The sequence below is a fragment of the Choloepus didactylus genome, chromosome 13 (genome assembly GCF_015220235.1).
Source record: "Choloepus didactylus isolate mChoDid1 chromosome 13, mChoDid1.pri, whole genome shotgun sequence".
In the NCBI taxonomy this organism is placed as follows: domain Eukaryota; kingdom Metazoa; phylum Chordata; class Mammalia; order Pilosa; family Megalonychidae; genus Choloepus; species Choloepus didactylus.
This window is the reverse complement of record NC_051319.1, coordinates 52,468,169-52,489,958: the sequence shown is the minus strand read 5'-3', so window position 1 is coordinate 52,489,958 and position 21,790 is coordinate 52,468,169. Positions and strand designations below refer to the sequence as shown.

At 36.4% G+C, this 21,790-nt stretch overlaps 1 protein-coding gene across 9 annotated transcripts in view; it reads right to left on the bottom strand.

The window, feature by feature from the left end:
• Positions 1 to 21,790, bottom strand: part of APC (APC regulator of WNT signaling pathway) — a 206,889-nt gene that overhangs the window by 73,458 nt on the left and 111,641 nt on the right. For all 9 annotated transcript variants that reach the window (XM_037802249.1, XM_037802247.1, XM_037802252.1 and 6 more), the window contains exon 5: positions 1,507 to 1,615. In XM_037802249.1, coding sequence (XP_037658177.1) covers positions 1,507 to 1,615 — 109 coding nt within the window. The remainder of the gene's footprint in view (positions 1 to 1,506; positions 1,616 to 21,790) is intronic.

The window sequence follows — 21,790 nt, the reverse complement described above, 5'->3', positions numbered from 1 at the left end:
ACCAATTGCTCTTGAGTTGTCCTGTACACATAAACCCTTTCCTAAACATGACTACATGCAGACAAGCGGACCCTACATTTTGTATATTTTCTAATTACTCAGTGAATGGTGAGTGAAATTTGTCTTGGTGCTTTTGTTTATAAAAGCCAAAATCCCACCAAACCCTCCTGAGTTCCTAACCCGTATCTCCTAACTCTCCAATAATAGTTCTTTCACTATGCATGTTTCCTTAATTTCCAGGAAGACTTTAAAGATAGTGTCAGGAAGAGGGATCCTTTCTCTCCCTCTCAAAACCCTGGATGACTGTTGTAGTAGAGTAGCATTTAAACTTCTAATTCTAGCTCCTGCCAGCCAATGCCCACTCAAGAAATCTGGCTAACTATATGTTCTGGAAAAAGTTTTCTTTCTTTTACTTTTGTTTTTTGCCTATTATGTTCTTAGAAGATACTATGTTATTAGAAGATGAAAAATCTAAGCTAAGAGAGCAACTTAATTTTTAACTAACTTATTTCTCTTTTTCAAAATTATATAACACATTTATAGACAACAGATGAAATACATGATCTTGTTGGAGATTATTAATGTATGTTAGAAATGTTCTTATATAAAGTGCCATCCCACCAATAAAGTAGTTGCCATGGAGAGGTTGGGTATGGAGGAAGAGGCTGACAGGATTAAAAACTTGCTTATATAGTTATATTCACAAAACAAACAAACTTTTAATATTTGCAAAAAGTACTAAGATCCATGACAGCAGTTATTGTCATTTATAATAACTGGAATAGCAGTCACATTATCTTCAAAGATTTTTTATTTCAAAAACTATTTAGCATGATTCCTATAATGTGGCATAAAAAAATAAACAGATGGATGCTAAACATTTCTACAGAGAATGTTTGGCAATTCAATACTAAGAAAATAATAAAAAATAAAGCCCATTGTGCAGCTGAATCCTAAGTCTGTCAGGATTCAAATGTAATAGATTTTCTCAACTAGAGGCTTAAAATAAATATTTGCTTTATCACCTTTATATACAAAAATTCATCAACTGTAATATACTCAGTTATGTTACTCTTTGCACTCCAATGTCTGGCATCCCTGTTCTGCAGATCTGATACTTACTAGAGATAATTTACTTGGTATTCATGTCCTTGGAAAAACAAGCTCTCTGGCTGCTCAAATTCAGGTTTTTCAACCTCAAAGTGATTTTTTTTTCAGGTTATGCTTTTATAATCAATTCATTTGATCATTACACTAAGAATTATGTTACAGAAGCAAAGCATTTTATGCATAAAATTTTTTATATATACATCAGACACAGTCATGAAAACTTAGGTACTGAATTTAATGGAATGAAGCACAGACAAAAAGTTAAACATATGTAAACATATGTTAGTTTACAAATAACTATAAAATCAGGTACCCTGAATTTTAACAAATGACCTAAATACCCTAAAAGATCTAGTCATTAAAGTCTAAAATTTGTCATATTGCCAGGTTACTTACATTTTCAGTTAAAGGAAGACTATCTATTCTTTTAGTGAGATTCTGAAGTTGAGCATAATACCAATCTTTTTCTTTTTCTTCTTTGTCAAGATCAGCTAGAAGTAATGATCTGTTTTAAAAAATAAAAAAAAGGTAAGTTTAACACAATGCTCACACAAATCCTACTACCTGTTACGGTAAAGTTCTTTATTTAAACTAAAGTAATAATGAACAAATGAAAAAGCTACCGATTTTAGATTTTTAAAGGTGGGACTTGGAATGTTATAATCACTAAAATTTAAATACTAAAATGTTTTTACATTTACATCTACATAGGATGGTAATCATCCTCACTGGAATACTGACATTTCGACCCAGGCTTTCTTCACATTTATTTATACTCTAACAATATGGTGACAGTTTACATTAAAAGACGCAGATGTAGCAAAACACAAAATTAATACAAGAGTAAAAAGCATACTGAAGGAGTAAAGCAATAATTATGCCAGGAACAAACCTGGAGAACAGGATGCTACTGCATTGGACAAAGATGTGACTTTCAGCTACTCAGCAGCCAAAATAATAAGATATGCATCATCACCATGTAATAAGAGAAAGTTATTCTGAGGAAGAGAAACTTTTTCTTAGTTTGGAATTTGAAGATGAATTTGTTTTGTAATTCTAGAACAACCTAATCTATTATGTTCTCAATAGCAATCTACTCAAAACACAGATGCTGATCTGATCATATAAACTAGATGCACATATGTGAATATATCTCAATAAAACTGAATTGTTGAGGCGGGGCAAGATGGCAGACTGGTGAGCTGTATGTTTTAGTTACTCCTCCAGGAAAGTAGGTAGAAAGCCAGGAACTGCATGGACTGGACACCACAGAGCAATCTGACTTTGGGCATACTTCATACAACACTCATGAAAACGTGGAACTGCTGAGATCAGCGAAATCTGTAAGTTTTTGCGGCCAGGGGACCCGCGCCCCTCCCTGCCAGGCTCAGTCCCGGGGGAGGAGGGGCTGTCAGCTCCAGGAAGGAGAAGGGAGAACTGCAGTGGCAGCCCTTATCGGAAACTCATTCTACTGATTCAAACTCCAACCATAGATAGACCGAGACCAGACACCAGAGAATATGAGAGCAGCCAGCCCAGCAGAGAGGAGACAGGCATAGGAAAAAAACAACACGAAAAACTCCAAAATAAAAGTGGAGGATTTTTGGAGTTCTGGTGAACATAGAAAGGGGAAGGGCCCTGAGGCGCATATGCAAATCCCGAAGAAAAGCTGATCTCTCTGCCCTGTGGACCTTTCCTTAATGGCCCTGGTTGCTTTGTCTCTTAGCATTTCAATAACCCATTAGATCTGTGAGGAGGGCCCTTTTTTTTTTTTTAATCCTTTTTTCTTTTTCTAAAACAATTACTCTAAGAAGCCCAATACAGAAAGCTTCAAAGACTTGCTATTTGGGCAGGTCAAGACAAGAGCAGAACTAGGAGAGCTCTGAGACAAAACGCAATAATCCAGTGGCTGAGAAAATTCACTAAACACCACAACTTCCCAAGAAAAGGGGGGTGTCCGCTCACAGCCATTATCCTGGTGGACAGGAAACACTCCTGCCCATCGCCAGCCCCATAGCCCAGAACTGCCCCAGACAACCCAGTGTGACGGAAGTGCTTCAAATAACAGGCACACACCACAAAACTGGGCGTGGACATTAGCCTTCCCTGCAACCTCAGCTGATTGTCCCAGAGTTGGGAAGGTAGAGCAGTGTGAATTAACAAAGCCCCATTCAGCCATCATTTCAGCAGACTAGGAGCCTCCCTACACAGCCCAGCAGCCCAGAACTGCCCTAGGGGGACGGTACTCACCTGTGACATAGCACAGTCATCCCTCAACAGAGGACCCAGGGTGCACGGCCTGGAAGAGGGGCCCACTTGCAAGTCTCAGGAGCCATACGCCAATACCAAGGACTTGTGGGTCAGTAGCAGAGACAAACTGTGGTAGGACTGAACTGAAGGATTAGACTATTGCAGCAGCTTTAAAACTCTAGGATCACCAGGGAGATTTGATTGCTAGAGCCACCCCCCCCCTCCCTGACTGCCCAGAAACACGCCCCATATACAGGGCAGGCAACACCAACTACACACGCAAGCTTGGTACACCAATTGAACCCCACAAGACTCACTCCCCCACTCACCAAAAAGGCTAAGCAGGGGAGAACTGGCTTGTGGAGAACAGGTGGCTCGTGGACGCCACCTGCTAGTTAGTTAGAGAAAGTGTACTCCACGAAGCTGTAGATCTGAGAAATTAGAGATAAGGACTTCAATTGGTCTACAAATCCTAAAAGAACCCTATCAAGTTCAGCAAATGCCACGAGGCCAAAAACAACAGAAAATTATAAAGCATATGAAAAAAACCAGACGATATGGATAACCCAAGCCCAAGCACCCAAATCAAAAGACCAGAAGAGACACAGCACCTAGAGCAGCTACTCAAAGAACTAAAGATGAACAATGAGACCATAGTACGGGAGATAAAGGAAATCAAGAAGACCCTAGAAGAGCATAAAGAAGACATTGCAAGACTAAATAAAAAAATGGATGATCTTATGGAAATTAAAGAAACTGTTGACCAAATTAAAAAGATTCTGGACACTCATAGTACAAGACTAGAGGAAGTTGAACAACGAATCAGTGACCTTGAAGATGACAGAATGGAAAATGAAAGCATAAAAGAAAGAATGGGGGAAAAAATTGAAAAAATAGAAATGGACCTCAGGGATATGATAGATAATATGAAACGTCCAAATATAAGACTCATTGGTGTCCCAGAAGGGGAAGAAAAGGGTAAAGGTCTAGGAAGAGTATTCAAAGAAATTGTTGGGGAAAACTTCCCAAATCTTCTAAACAACATAAATACACAAATCATAAATGCTCAGCGAACTCCAAATAGAATAAATCCAAATAAACCCACTCCGAGACATATACTGATCACACTATCAAACACAGAAGAGAAGGAGCAAGTTCTGAAAGCAGCAAGAGAAAAGCAATTCACCACATACAAAGGAAACAGCATAAGACTAAGTAGTGACTACTCAGCAGCCACCATGGAGGCAAGAAGGCAGCGGCACGATATATTTAAAATTCTGAGTGAGAAAAATTTCCAGCCAAGAATACTTTATCCAGCAAAGCTCTCCTTCAAATTTGAGGGAGAGCTTAAATTTTTCACAGACAAACAAATGCTGAGAGAATTTGCTAACAAGAGACCTGCCCTACTGGAGATACTCAAGGGAGCCCTACAGACAGAGAAACAAAGAAAGGACAGAGACTTGGAGAAAGGTTCAGTACTAAAGAGATTCGGTATGGGTACAATAAAGGATATTAATAGACAGAGGGGAAAAATATAACAAACATAAACCAAAGGATAAGATGGTTGATTCAAGAAATGCCTTCACGGTTATAACGTTGAATGTAAATGGATTAAACTCCCCAATTAAAAGATATAGATTCGCAGAATGGATCAAAAAAAATGAACCATCAATATGTTGCATACAAGAGACTCATCTTAGACACAGGGACACAAAGAAACTGAAAATGAAAGGATGGAAAAAAATATTTCATGCAAGCTACAGCCAAAAGAAAGCAGGTGTAGCAATATTAATCTCAGATAAAATAGACTTCAAATGCAGGGATGTTTTGAGAGACAAAGAAGGCCACTACGTACTAATAAAAGGGGCAATTCAGCAAGAAGAAATAACAATCGTAAATGTCTATGCACCCAACCAAGGTGCCACAAAATACATGAGAGAAACACTGGCAAAACTAAAGGAAGCAATTGATGTTTCCACAATAATTGTGGGAGACTTCAACACATCACTCTCTCCTATAGATAGATCAACCAGACAGAAGACCAAGAAGGAAATTGAAAACCTAAACAATCTGATAAATGAATTAGATTTAACAGACATCTACAGGACATTACATCCCAAATCACCAGGATACACATACTTTTCTAGTGCTCACGGAACTTTCTCCAGAATAGATCATATGCTGGGACATAAAACAAGCCTCAATAAATTTAAAAAGATTGAAATTATTCAAAGCACATTCTCTGACCACAATGGAATACAATTAGAAGTCAATAACCATCAGAGACTTAGAAAATTCACAAATACCTGGAGGTTAAACAACACACTCCTAAACAATCAGTGGGTTAAAGAAGAAATAGCAAGAGAAATTGCTAAATATATAGAGACGAATGAAAATGAGAACACAACATACCAAAACCTATGGGATGCAGCAAAAGCAGTGCTAAGGGGGAAATTTATAGCACTAAACGCATGTATTAAAAAGGAAGAAAGAGCCAAAATCAAAGAACTAATGGATCAACTGAAGAAGCTAGAAAATGAACAGCAAACCAATCCTAAACCAAGTACAAGAAAAGAAATAACAAGGATTAAAGCAGAAATAAATGACATAGAGAACCAAAAAACAATACAGGATAAATATCACCAAAAGTTGGTTCTTTGAGAAGATCAACAAGATTGACAAGCCCCTAGCTAGACTGACAAAATCAAAAAGAGAGAAGACCCATATAAACAAAATAATGAATGAAAAAGGTGACATAACTGCAGATCCTGAAGAAATTAAAAAAATTATAAGAGGATACTAGAACAACTGTATGGCAACAAACTGGATAATGTAGAGGAAATGGACAATTTCCTGGAAACATATGAACAACCTAGACTGACCAGAGAAGAAATAGAAGACCTCAACCAACCCATCACAAGCAAAGAGATCCAATCAGTCATGAAAAATCTTCCCACAAATAAATGCCCAGGGCCAGATGGCTTCACAGGGGAATTCTACCAAACTTTCCAGAAAGAACTGACACCAATCTTACTCAAACTCTTTCAAAACATTGAAGAAAATGGAACACTACCTAACTCATTTTATGAAGCTAACATCAATCTAATACCAAAACCAGGCAAAGATGTTACAAAAAAGGAAAACTACCGGCCAATCTCCCTAATGAATATAGATGCAAAAATCCTCAACAAAATACTTGCAAATCGAATCCAAAGACACATTAAAAAAATCATACACCATGACCAAGTGGGGTTTATTCCAGGCATGCAAGGATGGTTCAACATAAGAAAATCAATCAATGTATTACAACACATTAACAAGTCAAAAGGGAAAAATCAATTGATCATCTCAATAGATGCTGAAAAAGCATTTGACAAAATCCAACATCCCTTTTTGATAAAAACAGTTCAAAAGGTAGGAATTGAAGGAAACTTCCTCAACATGATAAAGAGCATATATGAAAAACCCACAGTCAGCATAGTACTCAATGGAGAGAGACTGAAAGCCTTCCCTCTAAGATCAGGAACAAGACAAGGATGCCCGCTATCACCACTGTTATTCAACATTGTGCTGGAAGTGCTAGCCAGGGCAATCCGGCAAGACAAAGAAATAAAAGGCATCCAAATTGGAAAAGAAGAAGTAAAACTGTCATTGTTTGCAGATGATATGATCTTATATCTAGAAAACCCTGAGAAATCGACGATACAGCTACTAGAGCTAATAAACAAATTTAGCAAAGTAGCGGGATACAAGGTTAATGCACATAAGTCAGTAATGTTTCTATATGCTAGAAATGAACAAACTGAAGAGACACTCAAGAAAAAGATACCATTTTCAATAGCAACTAAAAAAATCAAGTACCTAGGAAACAACTTAACCAAAGATGTAAAAGACCTATACAAAGAAAACTACATAACTCTACTAAAAGAAATAGAAGGGGACCTTAAAAGATGGAAGAATATTCCATGTTCATGGATAGGAAGACTAAATGTCATTAAGATGTCAATTCTACCCAAACTCATCTACAGATTCAATGCAATCCCAATCAAAATTCCAACAACCTACTTTGCAGACTTGGAAAAGCTAGTTATCAAATTTATTTGGAAAGGGAAGATGCCTCAAATTGCTAAAGACACTCTAAAAAAGAAAAACGAAGTGGGAGGACTTACACTCCCTGACTTTGAAGCTTATTATAAAGCCACAGTTGCCAAAACAGCATGGTACTGGCACAAAGATAGACATATAGATCAATGGAATCGAATTGAGAATTCGGAGACAGACCCTCAAATCTATGGCCGACTGATCTTTGATAAGGCCCCCAAAGTCACTGAACTGAGTCATAATGGTCTTTTCAACAAATGGGGCTGGGAGAGTTGGATATCCATAGCCAAAAGAATGAAAGAAGACCCCTACCTCACCCCCTACACAAAAATTAACTCAAAATGGACCAAAGATCTCAATATAAAAGAAAGTACCATAAAACTCCTAGAAGATAATGTAGGAAAACATCTTCAAGACCTTGTATTAGGCGGCCACTTCCTAGACTTTACACCCAAAGCACAAGCAACAAAAGAGAAAATAGATAAATGGGAACTCCTCAAGCTTAGAAGTTTCTGCACCTCAAAGGAATTTCTCAAAAAGGTAAAGAGGCAGCCAACTCAATGGGAAAAAATTTTTGGAAACCATGTATCTGACAAAACACTGATATCTTGCATATATAAAGAAATCCTACAACTCAATGACAATAGTACAGTAGGCCCAATTATAAAATGGGCAAAAGATATGAAAAGACAGTTCTCTGAAGAGGAAATACAAATGGCCAAGAAACACATGAAAAAATGTTCAGCTTCACTAGCTATTAGAGAGATGCAAATTAAGACCACAATGAGATACCATCTAACACCGGTTAGAATGGCTGCCATTAAACAAACAGGAAACTACAAATGCTGGAGGGGATGTGGAGAAATTGGAACTCTTATTCATTGTTGGTGGGACTGTATAATGGTTCAGCCACTCTGGAAGTCAGTCTGGCAGTTCCTTAGAAAACTAGATATAGAGCTACCATTCGATCCAGCGATTGCACTTCTCGGTATATACCCGGAAGATCGGAAAGCAGTGACACGAACAGATATCTGCACGCCAATGTTCATAGCAGCTTTATTCACAATTGCCAAAAGATGGAAACAACCCAAATGTCCTTCAACAGATGAGTGGATAAATAAAATGTGGTATATACACACGATGGAATACTACGCGGCAGTAAGAAGGAACGATCTCGTGAAACATATGACAACATGGATGAACCTTGAAGACATAATGCTAAGCGAAATAAGCCAGGCACAAAAAGAGAAATATTATATGCTACCACTAATGTGAACTTTGAAAAATATAAAACAAATGGCTTATAATGTAGAATGTAGGGGAACTAGCAATAGAGAGCAATTAAGGAAGGGGGAACAATAATCCAAGAAGAACAGATAAGCTATTTAACGTTCTGGGGATGCCCAGGAATGACTATGGTCTGTTAATTTCTGATGGATATAGTAGGAGCAAGTTCACAGAAATGTTGCTATATTAGGTAACTTTCTTGGGGTAAAGTAGGAACATGTTGGAAGTTAAGCAGTTATCTTAGGTTAGTTGTCTTTTTCTTACTCCCTTGTTATGGTCTCTTTAAAATGTTCTTTTATTGTATGTTTGTTTTCTTTTTAACTTTTTTTTCATACAGTTGATTTAAAAAAGAAGGGAAAGTTAAAAAAAAAAAAAAAAAAAAAAACAAGGGAAAAAAAAAAGATGCAGTGCCCCCTTGAGGAGCCTGTGGAGAATGCAGGGGTATTCGTCTACCCCACCTCCATGGTTGCTAACATGACCACAGACACAGGGGACTGGTGGTTTGATGGGTTGAGCCCTCTACCACAGGTTTTACTCTTGGGAAGACGGTTGCTGCAAAGGAGAGGCTAGGCCTCCCTATGGTTGTGCCTAAGAGCCTCCTCCCGAATGCCTCTTTGTTGCTCAGATGTGGCCCTGTCTCTCTAGCTAAGCCAACTTGAAAGGTGAAATCACTGCCCTCCCCCCTACGTGGGATCAGACACCCAGGGGAGTGAATCTCCCTGGCAACGTGGAATATGACTCCCGGGGAGGAATGTAGACCCGGCATCGTGGGACAGAGAACATCTTCTTGACCAAAATGGGGAGGTGAAAGGAAATGAAATAAGCTTCAGTGGCAGAGAGAATCCAAAAGGAGCCGAGAGGTCACTCTGGTGGGCACTCTTACGCACACTTTAGACAACCCTTTTTAGGTTCTAAAGAATTGGGGTAGCTGGTGGTGGATACCTGAAACTATCAAACTACAACCCAGAACCCATGAATCTCGAAGACAGTTGTATAAAAATGTAGCTTATGAGGGGTGACAAGGGGATTGGGAAAGCCATAAGGACCACACTCCACTTTGTCTAGTTTATGGATGGATGAGTAGAAAAATAGGGGAAGGAAACAAACAGACAAAAGTACCCAGTGTTCTTTTTTACTTCAATTGCTCTTTTTCACTCTAATTATTATTCTTGTTATTCTTGTGTGTGTGCTAATGAAGGTGTCAGGGATTGATTTGGGTGATGAATGTACAACTATGTAATGGTACTGTGAACAATCGAAAGTACGATTTGTTTTGTATGACTGCGTGGTATATGAATATATCTCAATAAAATGAAGATTAAAAAAAAAAAAAAAAAAAAAAAGACATAATGCTGAGCAAAATAAGCCAGGCACAAAAAGAGAGATATTGTATGTTACCACTAACGTGAATTCTGTGAAAAATGTACAATGTTTTATACTGTAGAATGTAGGGGACCTAGAGATACCAATTAGTGGAGGGGGAATGATAATCTAATAAGTACAGATAAACTATGGAGGGTAATCTCAAGTTATGGGAATGCTCAGGAATGATTATGGTTTGTAAACTTTCTTGGATATAGTAAGATCATGTTGGAAGCAATAGAGTTATTTTAGGTTTTTTTTTTTCCCTTATTCCTTTGTTTTCTTAGGGGTTGTTAATTTTCTTGGGGTATGGTAGGAACATTTTGGAAGCAATGTAGTTATTTTAGATTATTTGTTTTTCTTACTCCTCTGTTTGGACATGGTTTATTAATTTTCTTGGGGTATGGTAGGAACATATTGGAAGCAAAGTAGTTATTTTAGGTTATTTGTTTTCCTTAATCCATTGCTTTGTTTGAAATGTTGTGGGGTTTTTTTGGTTGTTGTTTGCCTGTTTGTTTTTAATTTTTTGATAAACAAAGTTAAAAAATTGAAAAAAAATCAGTAGAAAAATGGGAGTAAAAACTAAATGACAAATAGGGTGGGATGGGGGGATAGTTTGGGTATTCTCTTTTCACTTTTATTTTTTATTCTTATTCTGATTCTTTCTGATGTAAGGAAAATGTTCAGAAATAGATTGTGGTGATGAACGCATAACTATATGATCATACTGTGAACAGTTGATTGTATACCATGGATGACTGTATGGTTTGTGAATATATTTCAATAAAACTGAATTAAAAAAAAAAAAAAACTGAATTGTTAAAAAAAATTGGGAAAAAAACACAAAACACTAAAGTACCAGTGCTTCCCTTGCTGACCATTTTGCCTCCAATTAATAAGGTACACTGAGACACTTTGCAGAAGTGATGCCAACAATTTAATTTGAGTACTGATGACCCGAAAATAGAGGTTTATCTGAGGCTCCAGCAACATCCTTACCCTGAGCAAAAGCAGGATACTCCTGACACACCATGGGAGGCCAAGGTGCAGTCATGTTTGAAGAAATGCAAGACCATGATCAAGACAGCAAAGGATCAGAAAAGTTGTAAGAGAAGGGAGAGAGAAGAAAAGACTAATAGAGTTGAAGTGATAACTTCAGCTCAGGAAGCAATACTGGCATCATGGACTAGAACTGCTGCAGGGACAGCTCAGCCTAAGACTGAATTCATGTCCCATTCTATTTCTGCTGAGACCTTTTTGCTGCGAGCCTCTCATGTCAGATGGTGTGTGGTCCATCGTAGAGTCCTCCCTGCAGACACAAAGGGTTGGGTTCACCTGCAGGGCAGGCCTGGATACCTGACACTCCCAAGAGGATGATCTCTTTCTGTTACCAGCCTGCACTTTCCCATCTGTGGACATGGAATATAATATGTTGTGCCCTGACTGTGTGAAGAGGAATAAGGGGTTAATGAAAAGATTAATTCTAAAGGGGAAGGAGAAGTGATCTGATTTGTATACACCAACATCTGTTTTTTTTTTTTTTTTTGGATGGGCAATGTTTTAATATACAACAAATGGCCAAAACCTCATAGCTTAAAAAAAAAAAAAAACATAAATGCATAATAAAAGCAGAGTGTTACTGGCATGAAACAATAGGTATAAAAATTATGTGATCTACCTCCTTTCATATGTCTCTTTTCCAAAGCAACTACTATTACCATTTTCTTGTGTAAATTTCCAGAGCTATTCTATGAAATGTATGTATATATGCAGATACTCATGTACATTTAAAACATAAACAATAGCATATTTTTATACAGGTTACCTTATAACTTTCTTTTCACTTGAAAATCTATCTTGGAGGTAATTCCATATAAGAACATAAAGACATACTATGTATTTTTTGCGAGCTGCATAGTATTCTACTGAAAGAATACACTATAACCAGTTCTGGGTTGGTGGGCATTTAGGGTCTTGTTCTAATCTTTTGCTATGATAACTAATGCTGCCTTGAATATCCTTTTACATAATCTCATTTCATACATGTGCAAGCATGTATAGAAGGCAACTTGGGTATGTGAATTTTTAACTTACTGCCCTGATTAGATGTTGTATCAATTTATGCTCCTACCACCTTCATCAATGTAGTGAAAGTCATCAAACTTTTAAAATCTTTGCGTTTCTAGGAATTGTTTTAAATGGTATAATCACCATGGTTTTAATTTAGATTTTTCTTAATATAAATAAGGTTAAGCATTTTTTTCAAGTTCAAGAAACTTTTGTATAGTCTGCAGTAATATTACTGAGCTAATATGTAATTGATACAGTTTATTACTTCAAGGGATTGAATGATTAAAACTTTAGAAGTTAGGGTTTAAATTAAATAACAATTTGCATATCCTTTGCTATGACTTTTTCTTACTGATTTATGGGACAGCTTCTAAATTAGAATGATAGCACTTTATCAGTTTTATGTGTTGCAAATATATTTTATAAAAATATATTTGTCATTTTGTCTTTTAACTTTGTTTATGGTGTTTTTACCATGCGGAAAATGTTTACTTTACTTTAAGATTTGTGGACATTTTCTATTATAGCTTCTGGAGTTTGGTAATGCACAGAGAGATGTTCTCCACTCAGGTATTCAGTTACTTTAAAAGTTCTGTTTGACATCTTCTTGACCAAAAGGGGGATGTGAAAGGAAATGAAATAAGCTACAATGGCAAAGAGATTCCAAAAGGAGCCGAGAGGTCACTCTGGTGGGCACTCTTACGCACAATACAGACAACCCTTTTTAGGTTCTAGTGAACTGGAGTAGCTAGCAGTAAACACCTGAAACTATCAAACTACAACCCAGAACCCATGAATCTTGAAGACGATTGTATAAAAATGTAGCTTATGAAGGGTGACAATGTGATTGGGAAAGCCATATGGACCACACTCCCCTTTGTCTAGTTTATGGATAATAAGTAGAAAAATGGGGGAAGGAAAAAAACAAATAAACAAACAAAGGCACCCAGTGTTCTTTTTTACTTCAATTGCTCTTTTTCACTTTAATTATTATTATTGTTATTTTTGTGTGTGTGGTAGTGAAGGTGTCAGGGATTGATTTTGGTGATGAATGCACAACTATTTAATGGTACTGTGAACAATCAAATGTATGCTTTGTTTTGTATGACTGCATGGTATGTGAATATAACGCAATAAAATGAATTAAAAAAAAGTTCTGTTTGATTATGTTTTCTTGAGAAATACAGGAAAATGTGAGTGGTAAGTATGAATGAATGTGGATAGTTCTGTTCTAAAATTTCCTTTCTTTTCCTAAGAGAAAAGCAATTTTTAAAATTTCAAAGAAGCCTTCACATTTGATGTGGGAACCCCAGAAGTGAGTGAACCCGTGGGAATTAAACCCCGGCTTACGTGTAGCAACCGTGGAGTGCAGACCACTGAGAAGCTCCCATTTTTGACAACAGGAGCAGGGGAAAAGCACTAAACCCCTTTCACAAGGTGGGTACAACAACTAATATAAAGATGAGATCTGATTTTATTCCTTAGCTTTCGCTGGTGAGGACCTGCAGGGCCTACCAAGACCAAGGCGGAGAAGAGAAAGGGAAAGATGGTAACGTAACTTCCTCAGATTACTCTCCAAGAAAAGGTTTTAAGAAATAAAAGCTAGGTGTTAAAAATGGTTAAATTAACAGGCCAATGTCAGCGGTTGTGGTGGAGTGAAGAGGTTGGGGAGAAAAAAAGACAATCTGTTACCAGAAGGTTTAAGATTAAACTTCAGTAAAATGCTCTGGGAAAACCAAGGTTACAGTATCTTGAGTATAAACAAAGCAAGCGCCTAAATGAAAGTAGTTGAACTTGTGATTCACACAAGTATTTAATGCTTCGAACAGAAACTAGTGTTGCAGGATATCTCTACTGAGGAATCGAAAATGAGGATGCGGACTCCTTCTCTCAACGTAAGGATCAGATAGCTGAGGAGCCTTGCTGCTATCTTATAGCACCGGATGCTTTCTGTTCTGATCGTGAAGAACCAGTTATTCCTTCTGATATAGAAGCAAATTTAACAGAACTTTTACCCCAGAACACTCAGGTACAATTTCCAAATGACAGAAAGTGGAAAGGCCTTACTATAATAACTGGGACAAATGATTCATATCCTTCAAGTCCTATCGTAAAAAACTGTAACTCAAGGAGAAGCTAAACAGTTAAAAGCTGTGAATATTTTCAGGAAAGCAAAAAGCTCTTCTCGACCTTCTTAAACATAGATAACATGTAACCATCTTGTCCTCTGTGTAAAAAGAAAACAGGATAGGTCTGTAGCTGTTCACTGCAATTACATATAAGTCATTAAGTAATGTAACAAAGCTGAATACAGTTTTGATCAAATGTATGCTTATCAACATGATGTAATGGTTAAACTAATTATAAAATGAAATAAAACTATACTAAGATAGATGTAAGTAATAGTAATCTCTTCTAATTTTTAACTTTTATGTAAGTAAAAGGTATGTTTCTATTGCTGTTACAGAAGTCACAGCTTAATTAGTAGAAATATTTTCAGTAAAGTTTTGCAGACATTCAAGGTTAAGTTTGAATCTCTGATAACGCTGTGAATACCCTCTTTTGAACTTAACTCACCCGTGGTACACCACCTGTAGTTCATCACCCATGGTTCAAACATAAAAATAGAGTCTGACTTAATTGAATGTACCCTAAATCAAAGGCTCTATAAATACTCTAACTAAGACAGGAGGGGTCTTCTGATCTCTTATCCAACTACATTTGGGAGAGACAGAAGTCCCCAGGCTTTGCAATGTATCAATTTATTTTTACATTGTAAACTTCTTCCTTTTACCTTAAATGCTCCTTAATATGTGTTAAATTTGAATTCTTGCCTTGAGTGCTCTTTACTTTTAAACTATTGTCTGTCCCTATACTCTTATATGAGTGGGAGGTTACTTGACAAAGCCCTAACTGACTGAATCACAACCTGATAAGGCTCAGGTCTTTTCTGAGATCACAGGTTTCAAGTGTAAAGAGACAACCCGTGACACTAGGACTAGGATTAGATCTAGAGCAGATGGCATGCCAACAGTCTCCTTTAGAAATGCTTCTTCAAGTTTAATCTAATGTCCTCTTAGTCTTCTAGTTAACTCAGGGTCACCTAGAAGATCATGAGAAATATATATTAGGCATTCAATAAACAATTTATTAAACTAATAGCTAACGTGACAATAACAATAGCTAACACTTACTGAATATTGTATATGACTGGCACAGTGCTATGCACTTAAATCTAATTTAATCATCACAACAATCCTTTGAAGCAGTTATTTTTTCTTTCCACAGTAATAGCATACTTTATTTAAAATGATACTTTCCTAATCAATAAAAAAATAGTTACATACATTATTAGAGAACACTGAGAAATTAGCATGTAGCAAATAATTAACATCTCCCATAATTCTATCCATGGAACATAAATAAATTGTTGTCATTTTGATGAGTGTGTGTGTGTTCATGTTATAAGTTCTTCAGAAAACTGAAATCATACTATACCTCCTTTTTTTGGATTCTAAAAGATTACAATCTAAAAATTCCTATAAAACATCATTTGCCATGGTCAAAATTTTGGGTAGAGAAATTTATTTAATTAATCTCCTATTGTTGAACATTTAGGTTCTTTCCATTATACATAATTCTATGATTAGCATTATTATAGATAAACTTGAGGACAGATTATTATTCTTTCCTAGGGATAAAATTCTGGAAGTCAAACTCTGTAACAAATGTTATAAACATTTTCAAGATTTTTGACACACACTGCCAAATTATACTTGAGAGGGGTTATACAATTTACAGCTCACCAGAGGTAAATAAGAATTCCCTTTTCCCTGCACCTTTGTCAATATTTTACACACACACATATACATGCATATTTTACTTTGCAATTGAATAATTTAAAAATGCATTTAAATTTTTGCTTTTATTAGTTTTGCTTAGATGACTGATAAGATTAAACATTTCTAAAAAGGCTTATTGGCTTATTAAAAATATGTGTGCCTTGTTTTCCATATTGCCTGTTTATATTCCTCATCTGCTTTCTTTTGGGATAATTATATTCCTCTTATTAATCTATAAAAGTTTTTTCTGTATTATAAATAGTAGTTCATAGTTACGGAATATTTTAATTATTCATTTTTGGACTTTTCAATTTGTTTATAGTGGTCTTTGATTCCTCCCTCTTTCATTTTAAATATAGGACTTTATGGACACTTGTTAAGAAACTTCCATAGATGATCTATTTTCAAAACCGTTGTGTATCTGTTGTCTTTACATGCACCCATGGGTAACAGCTATCTTGGTACATGATTCTTTGTTAGTATCCTTTTAATCTCAAAACTTTACTTATTTTTGAACGTGACGTCTGCAATTTTATATTACATTCAATTCTTTGTTAACTCCCATTAAGCCTTGAAATTCTAGCTACTTTCCTATTTGACTTTGAAAAGTCAATGCTGTAGACAAGCTGCCTAACGTTGGTCTAAAATTGTTCCTTTGTAAATAATTTTCCTCTACATTGCCTGGTTTTTATAAAAACATTTTCTCTGTCTTTTAATAACAGAAAACATCTGCCAAGCAGTTTGTTCACATGAATGCTTCTGTTTCTTACTTTTTTTTAATTCGGTTTTATTGAGATATATTCACATACCATACAGTCATCCATGGTGTACAATCAACTGTTCACAGTACCACCATATAATTATGCATTCATCACCCCAATCTATTTTTGAGTATTTTCCTTACACCAGAAAATAGTTACATACATTATTAGAGAACACTGAGAAATTAGTCAGAATAAGAGTCAGAAAGAGTCAAAAAGAGTCAGAATAAGAATAAGAGTCAGAAAGAGTCAGAATAAGAATAAAAAATAAAAATAAAAAAGAACACCCAAATCACCCCCACCCCAACCCCGATCCCACCCTATTTTTCATCTAGGTTTTCTACTCATCCATCCACACACTGGATAAAGGGAGTGCGATCCACAAGGTTTTCACAATCACACTGTCACCCCTTGTAAGCTACATTGTTATACAATCATCTTCAAGAGTCAAGGCTATTGGGTTGGAGTTTGGTAGTTTCAGGTATTTACTTCTAGCTATTCCAATATATTAAAACCTAAAAAGTGTTATTTATATAGTGCGTAAGAATGTCCACCAGAGTGACCTCTCGACTCCATTTGAAATCTCTCAGCCACTGAAGCTTTATTTCATTTCATTTCGCATCCCCTTTTTGGCCAAGAAGTTGTTTTCAGTCCCACAATGCCAGGTCCAGATTCATCCCCGGGAGTCATATCCTGCGTTGCTAGGGAGATTTACACCCCTGGGAGTCAGGTCCCACCTAGCGGGGAGGGCAGTGAGTTCACCCGCTAAGGTGACTTAGAGAGAGAGGGCCATGTCTAAGCAACAAAGAGACACTCAGGAAGAGACTCTTAGGCACAATTATAAGCAGGTTTAGCCTCTCCTTGCACCAACCAGTGAAGCAGTTATTCTTAAGCTCAATCTATAGAGTGGAAAACTCAGATCCGAAAGGTTATAGAGCTATAAACATAGGTTTGAGTCCTGGCTGGACTACTTTCCAGCATTTATTTTGGACAATACAGAAAATGAGGGGGGAAAAAAAAGATAAAGAGAGGGTAAATCTACGACTTAAGGGAGTCAACAGAGAAAACAAAGGGGAGATAATCATCAAGTAAATAATCTATCAATTTTCAAAAGCTGAAGTAAACAAATCTTCAGATTCAAAGAACAAAGTGAGTATCTAAGCTTCTGAATAAAGAAAACACTCATGCTAAGGCATTCTAAAAGCTTCAAAAGAGGAAAATATGATCACAAAAAAATGAGAATCAGGCTGGTATCAAATGCCCCATCAGTGACAGTAATAACAGAGAGGGAAAATGAGTTTAAAGCTAGACCTATCCAATTATCAATCAAGTTTAAGAGCAAAATAAAGATACTGTCACACAAGCAAGGATTCAATTTACCGGCTTCCGACACAGTGAGAATCAAGAGGAAACAAGATACAGCAGAAAACAATGGGAAGTGTAATGACAAGAAATTCTAGAATAAGAGTCATGTGGCAGGCTTAGAAGCAAATGGTCCAAATTGGAACTGAAACTTAATGGGCTCCAGAAGAAAACAAAACTAGAAGATCCCAGTATTGGGGTGAAGACACAGGTTTTTGCTCCCAACAAAATAAAGGACAGGCAATTAGACATTCTAGAAAAAACAAACAAACAAAAAAAACTATACAAGAAAGAGATAGTCTAAAAAGGATCATCTTCCTTTAAGCAGTACAGAGAGCATGATATTCTATGAAAAGGTAGGGAAAAGCAATTGTGGCACACTACTTGGCTCCACAGTGACCAACAATGGTAGAATCATAACAAAGACACACTGGATTTCAACATCTATAATTAACTTACAGAAAAAACATGACTTAAATATACACAGCATAATATAACCATCATCACTTTCAACAAAATGAAAATAAACATGCAGCTGCCACATCTTACAGACACAGTCATAGGCTAGGACAAGAAATAAAGGAACAAGAATGCTATTTAACAACATTTTTAATGTAATTAACATCACATATATGTATGGAAGTGTTAAGTGTTAGAAGCATGATGCACATGTTTAGATAACAGACAGAAATATGACAGATAAATAATTAGAGATAGATATAATAAATGTCATAAAATGCTAAAAGTTGGTAAATCTGGGTATCTGGGTGAGGAGTATATATTGGAGTTCTATGTAATGTTTTTGAACTATTTTTGCAACTTTCCTGTAAGTTAAAAGCTAAAAAAAAGAGAATGGTATTTAAATTGATGCAAGTAATAAATGTAAGAACCAATATACATATGTATGTATTTATACATATTTGCATATCAACAAAAAATTAGGAGGGGAAAACTGAAAACTGTGTGAGGAAATGAGTGATTAACAAATTCACTTTTAAAAGTGGTGAGTCCGTAAGTCATGTCAAAGTCAGTAAGTCAAGAATTAGTAATAAAATATATTATTTAGGGTTATGGAAGGCACACCTCACAGGAATTAAGAATGGGAAAGGATGGGGTAGAATACTTTGCTGGTTTGAATGTATTATGTCCCCCAAAATGCCATTATCTTTGATGTAATCTTGTGTGGGCAGACATATCAGTGTCGATTAGATTGTAATTCTTTGAGTGTTTCCGTGGAGATGCACCCCCCCCCCCCCAACTGTGGGTAATGACTCTGACTGGATAATTTCCATGGAGGCATTACCCCACCCATTCAGGGTGGGTCTAAATTAATTCACCGGAGCCATATAAATCAGCTGACAAACAGAAGGAACTCAGCGCAGCTGAGAGTGACATTTTGAAGAGGAGCTACAGCCAAGACGGTCACTCTGAAGAACACACAGGACCTGAGAAAGGAGCTGCAGATAAAAGACAGTTTGAAGACAGCCAATGAAAGCAGATTTTTGCTCCGGAGCAGCTAAGAGAGGAAAAATGCCCCAAAAGCAACTAAGAGTGACATTTTGGAGAAGAGCTGAAGCCTAGAGAGGAATGTCCTGGAAGAAAGCCATTTTGAAACCAGAACTCTGGAGCAGATGCCAGCCACAAGCCTTCCCAGCTAACAGAGGTTTTCCAGACACCACTGGCCATCCTACAGTGAAGGTACTGGATTGTTGATGCATTACCTTGGACACTTTATGGCCTTAAGACTATAACTGTGTAACCAAATAAACCCCCTTTTATAAAAGCCAATCCATTTCTGGTGCTTTGCATTCCGGCAGCATTAGCAAACTAGAACAAACTCTGATGCTTTTCATTATGAATTCTGAACTCTTTGATTAGTTTTTACAATGTACAATATTACACCATCTAACACTGAAAATATTAAAAAATTGAAGAATAGTAAGGAAAAAATGTGAAATTTACAACAAGGGTGTATATATGGGTGGGGAACAATAGGAGCAGTCAGGAATTGAAACAGAAAATGCACTTCAGTAACAACGTATTTTTTTTTAACTTAATACTTTTCTTTTCTTCTTTCCTAAAGTTCATTTCACTTAATTGTTTCTGTACAGTTCTATTATAGAATTCTGATGAAATCATTTTAATCGTCTTCCGAAGGAAGGAGGAGGTGACATCGAGACAACAGAAACACAGAAAGTTAAATGCATACCTATCTTTTAGTTTGTGTTTCTAAGGAATTATATTTATTTGTTGAGAGCAACTACCTTTCTCTTCTACATGTAACAAGCTGGAAGACAAACAGCATTGAGAACCAATGAGACTGCTGGCAGACCAAAAGCCAACATTCTTGCCTCAGCATGATCAATCCATCAAGTATTTTATCAAATTACATAGATGCACAACTTGAATTAGAAACTAAAATTCCTGACTCAATCCTCTGTAGGCATTTATTGTGCTAATGATTTTGATTACTCATAAATGAGCAGAAACAACTCACATACTAATGGTTATTCCAAGTTAATTATCCCAAGAAAAATGAGGCTTAATATACGAAAAATTAACAATGAAACTATTAACAAGAAGATAGTTTTATTCTATAGTAACTCCATTTTCTGCCAGTGGTAGGTTAGGTGAACAATAAACTTCAGAAAGCCTTATCAAATGTCCACAAGATAATAAATAATGACTATTTATAGTGTCTACAGTATGTTAGGCACCCTACTGAGTGCTAATGTACTATCTCTTTCATTTTCATAACTGTCTTTCAAAATGAAGAAACAGGCTCAGTGAAGTTAAAACATTTGATTCTAGGCACACTGTTAGTCTCACATGGCTGAACCCCAGAATTTAGTCAGAACTCTTCCAATTATATCATCTGCACTATGTGGCTGTCAACCTTAAATGCACTTTAGAACTACCTGGGAACTTAAAAACACACCAACCAACCCAATGCCTGGGCCTCATGTGAGACGAATTCATCAGACCACTATCTAGGCCACATGTAAGACCAACTAATCAGAATGTTTACAATTGGGAACCTGGGACTGTATTTTTTAAAAGCTAACCCATTGAGGCTATTTGTTAGCTGAACTATACCATGCTAACCCACTGAGGCTGAACTACACATGCTGCTACCTCCTTCACTCCAGATCAAGTAACTTCTCTATAGTGTGTAATAATGCCTGAATTAGAATAAGTTGGGCCATATTCTGGTAGGAAAAAAAAACACCCTCTTTTCTATAGCAACCCCAAATATTTTAAGAAGAAATTTATACTCCAGTTGAAGTAAAACTCAAGACTATTAGCTTAAAGACAGTGAGATTATATAACAAAACACATCAAGAGCACTGCATTTAACTCTTCGAACAGAGAAATAAGCTTTTCATGGGTTTAAAATTAAAGAATTCTGGGAGACTGGCAAGAAACAAAGTAAACAAAATAGGATAAATAATATCAAGACTGAAAACAAGGAAATTTTTGTTACAAGTATCCCTTGCTACTTATAGCTGCATTTGTGATTTAACTAATATTTACAGTAAAACCAAAGTCTATTTAAAAAAATTAATGCACCCCCCTCTCTTTACTAATAAAATCAGGACTTTCACCTACATAAAGCAAATTCCTAGGAAAGCTCAAAGGGGAGAA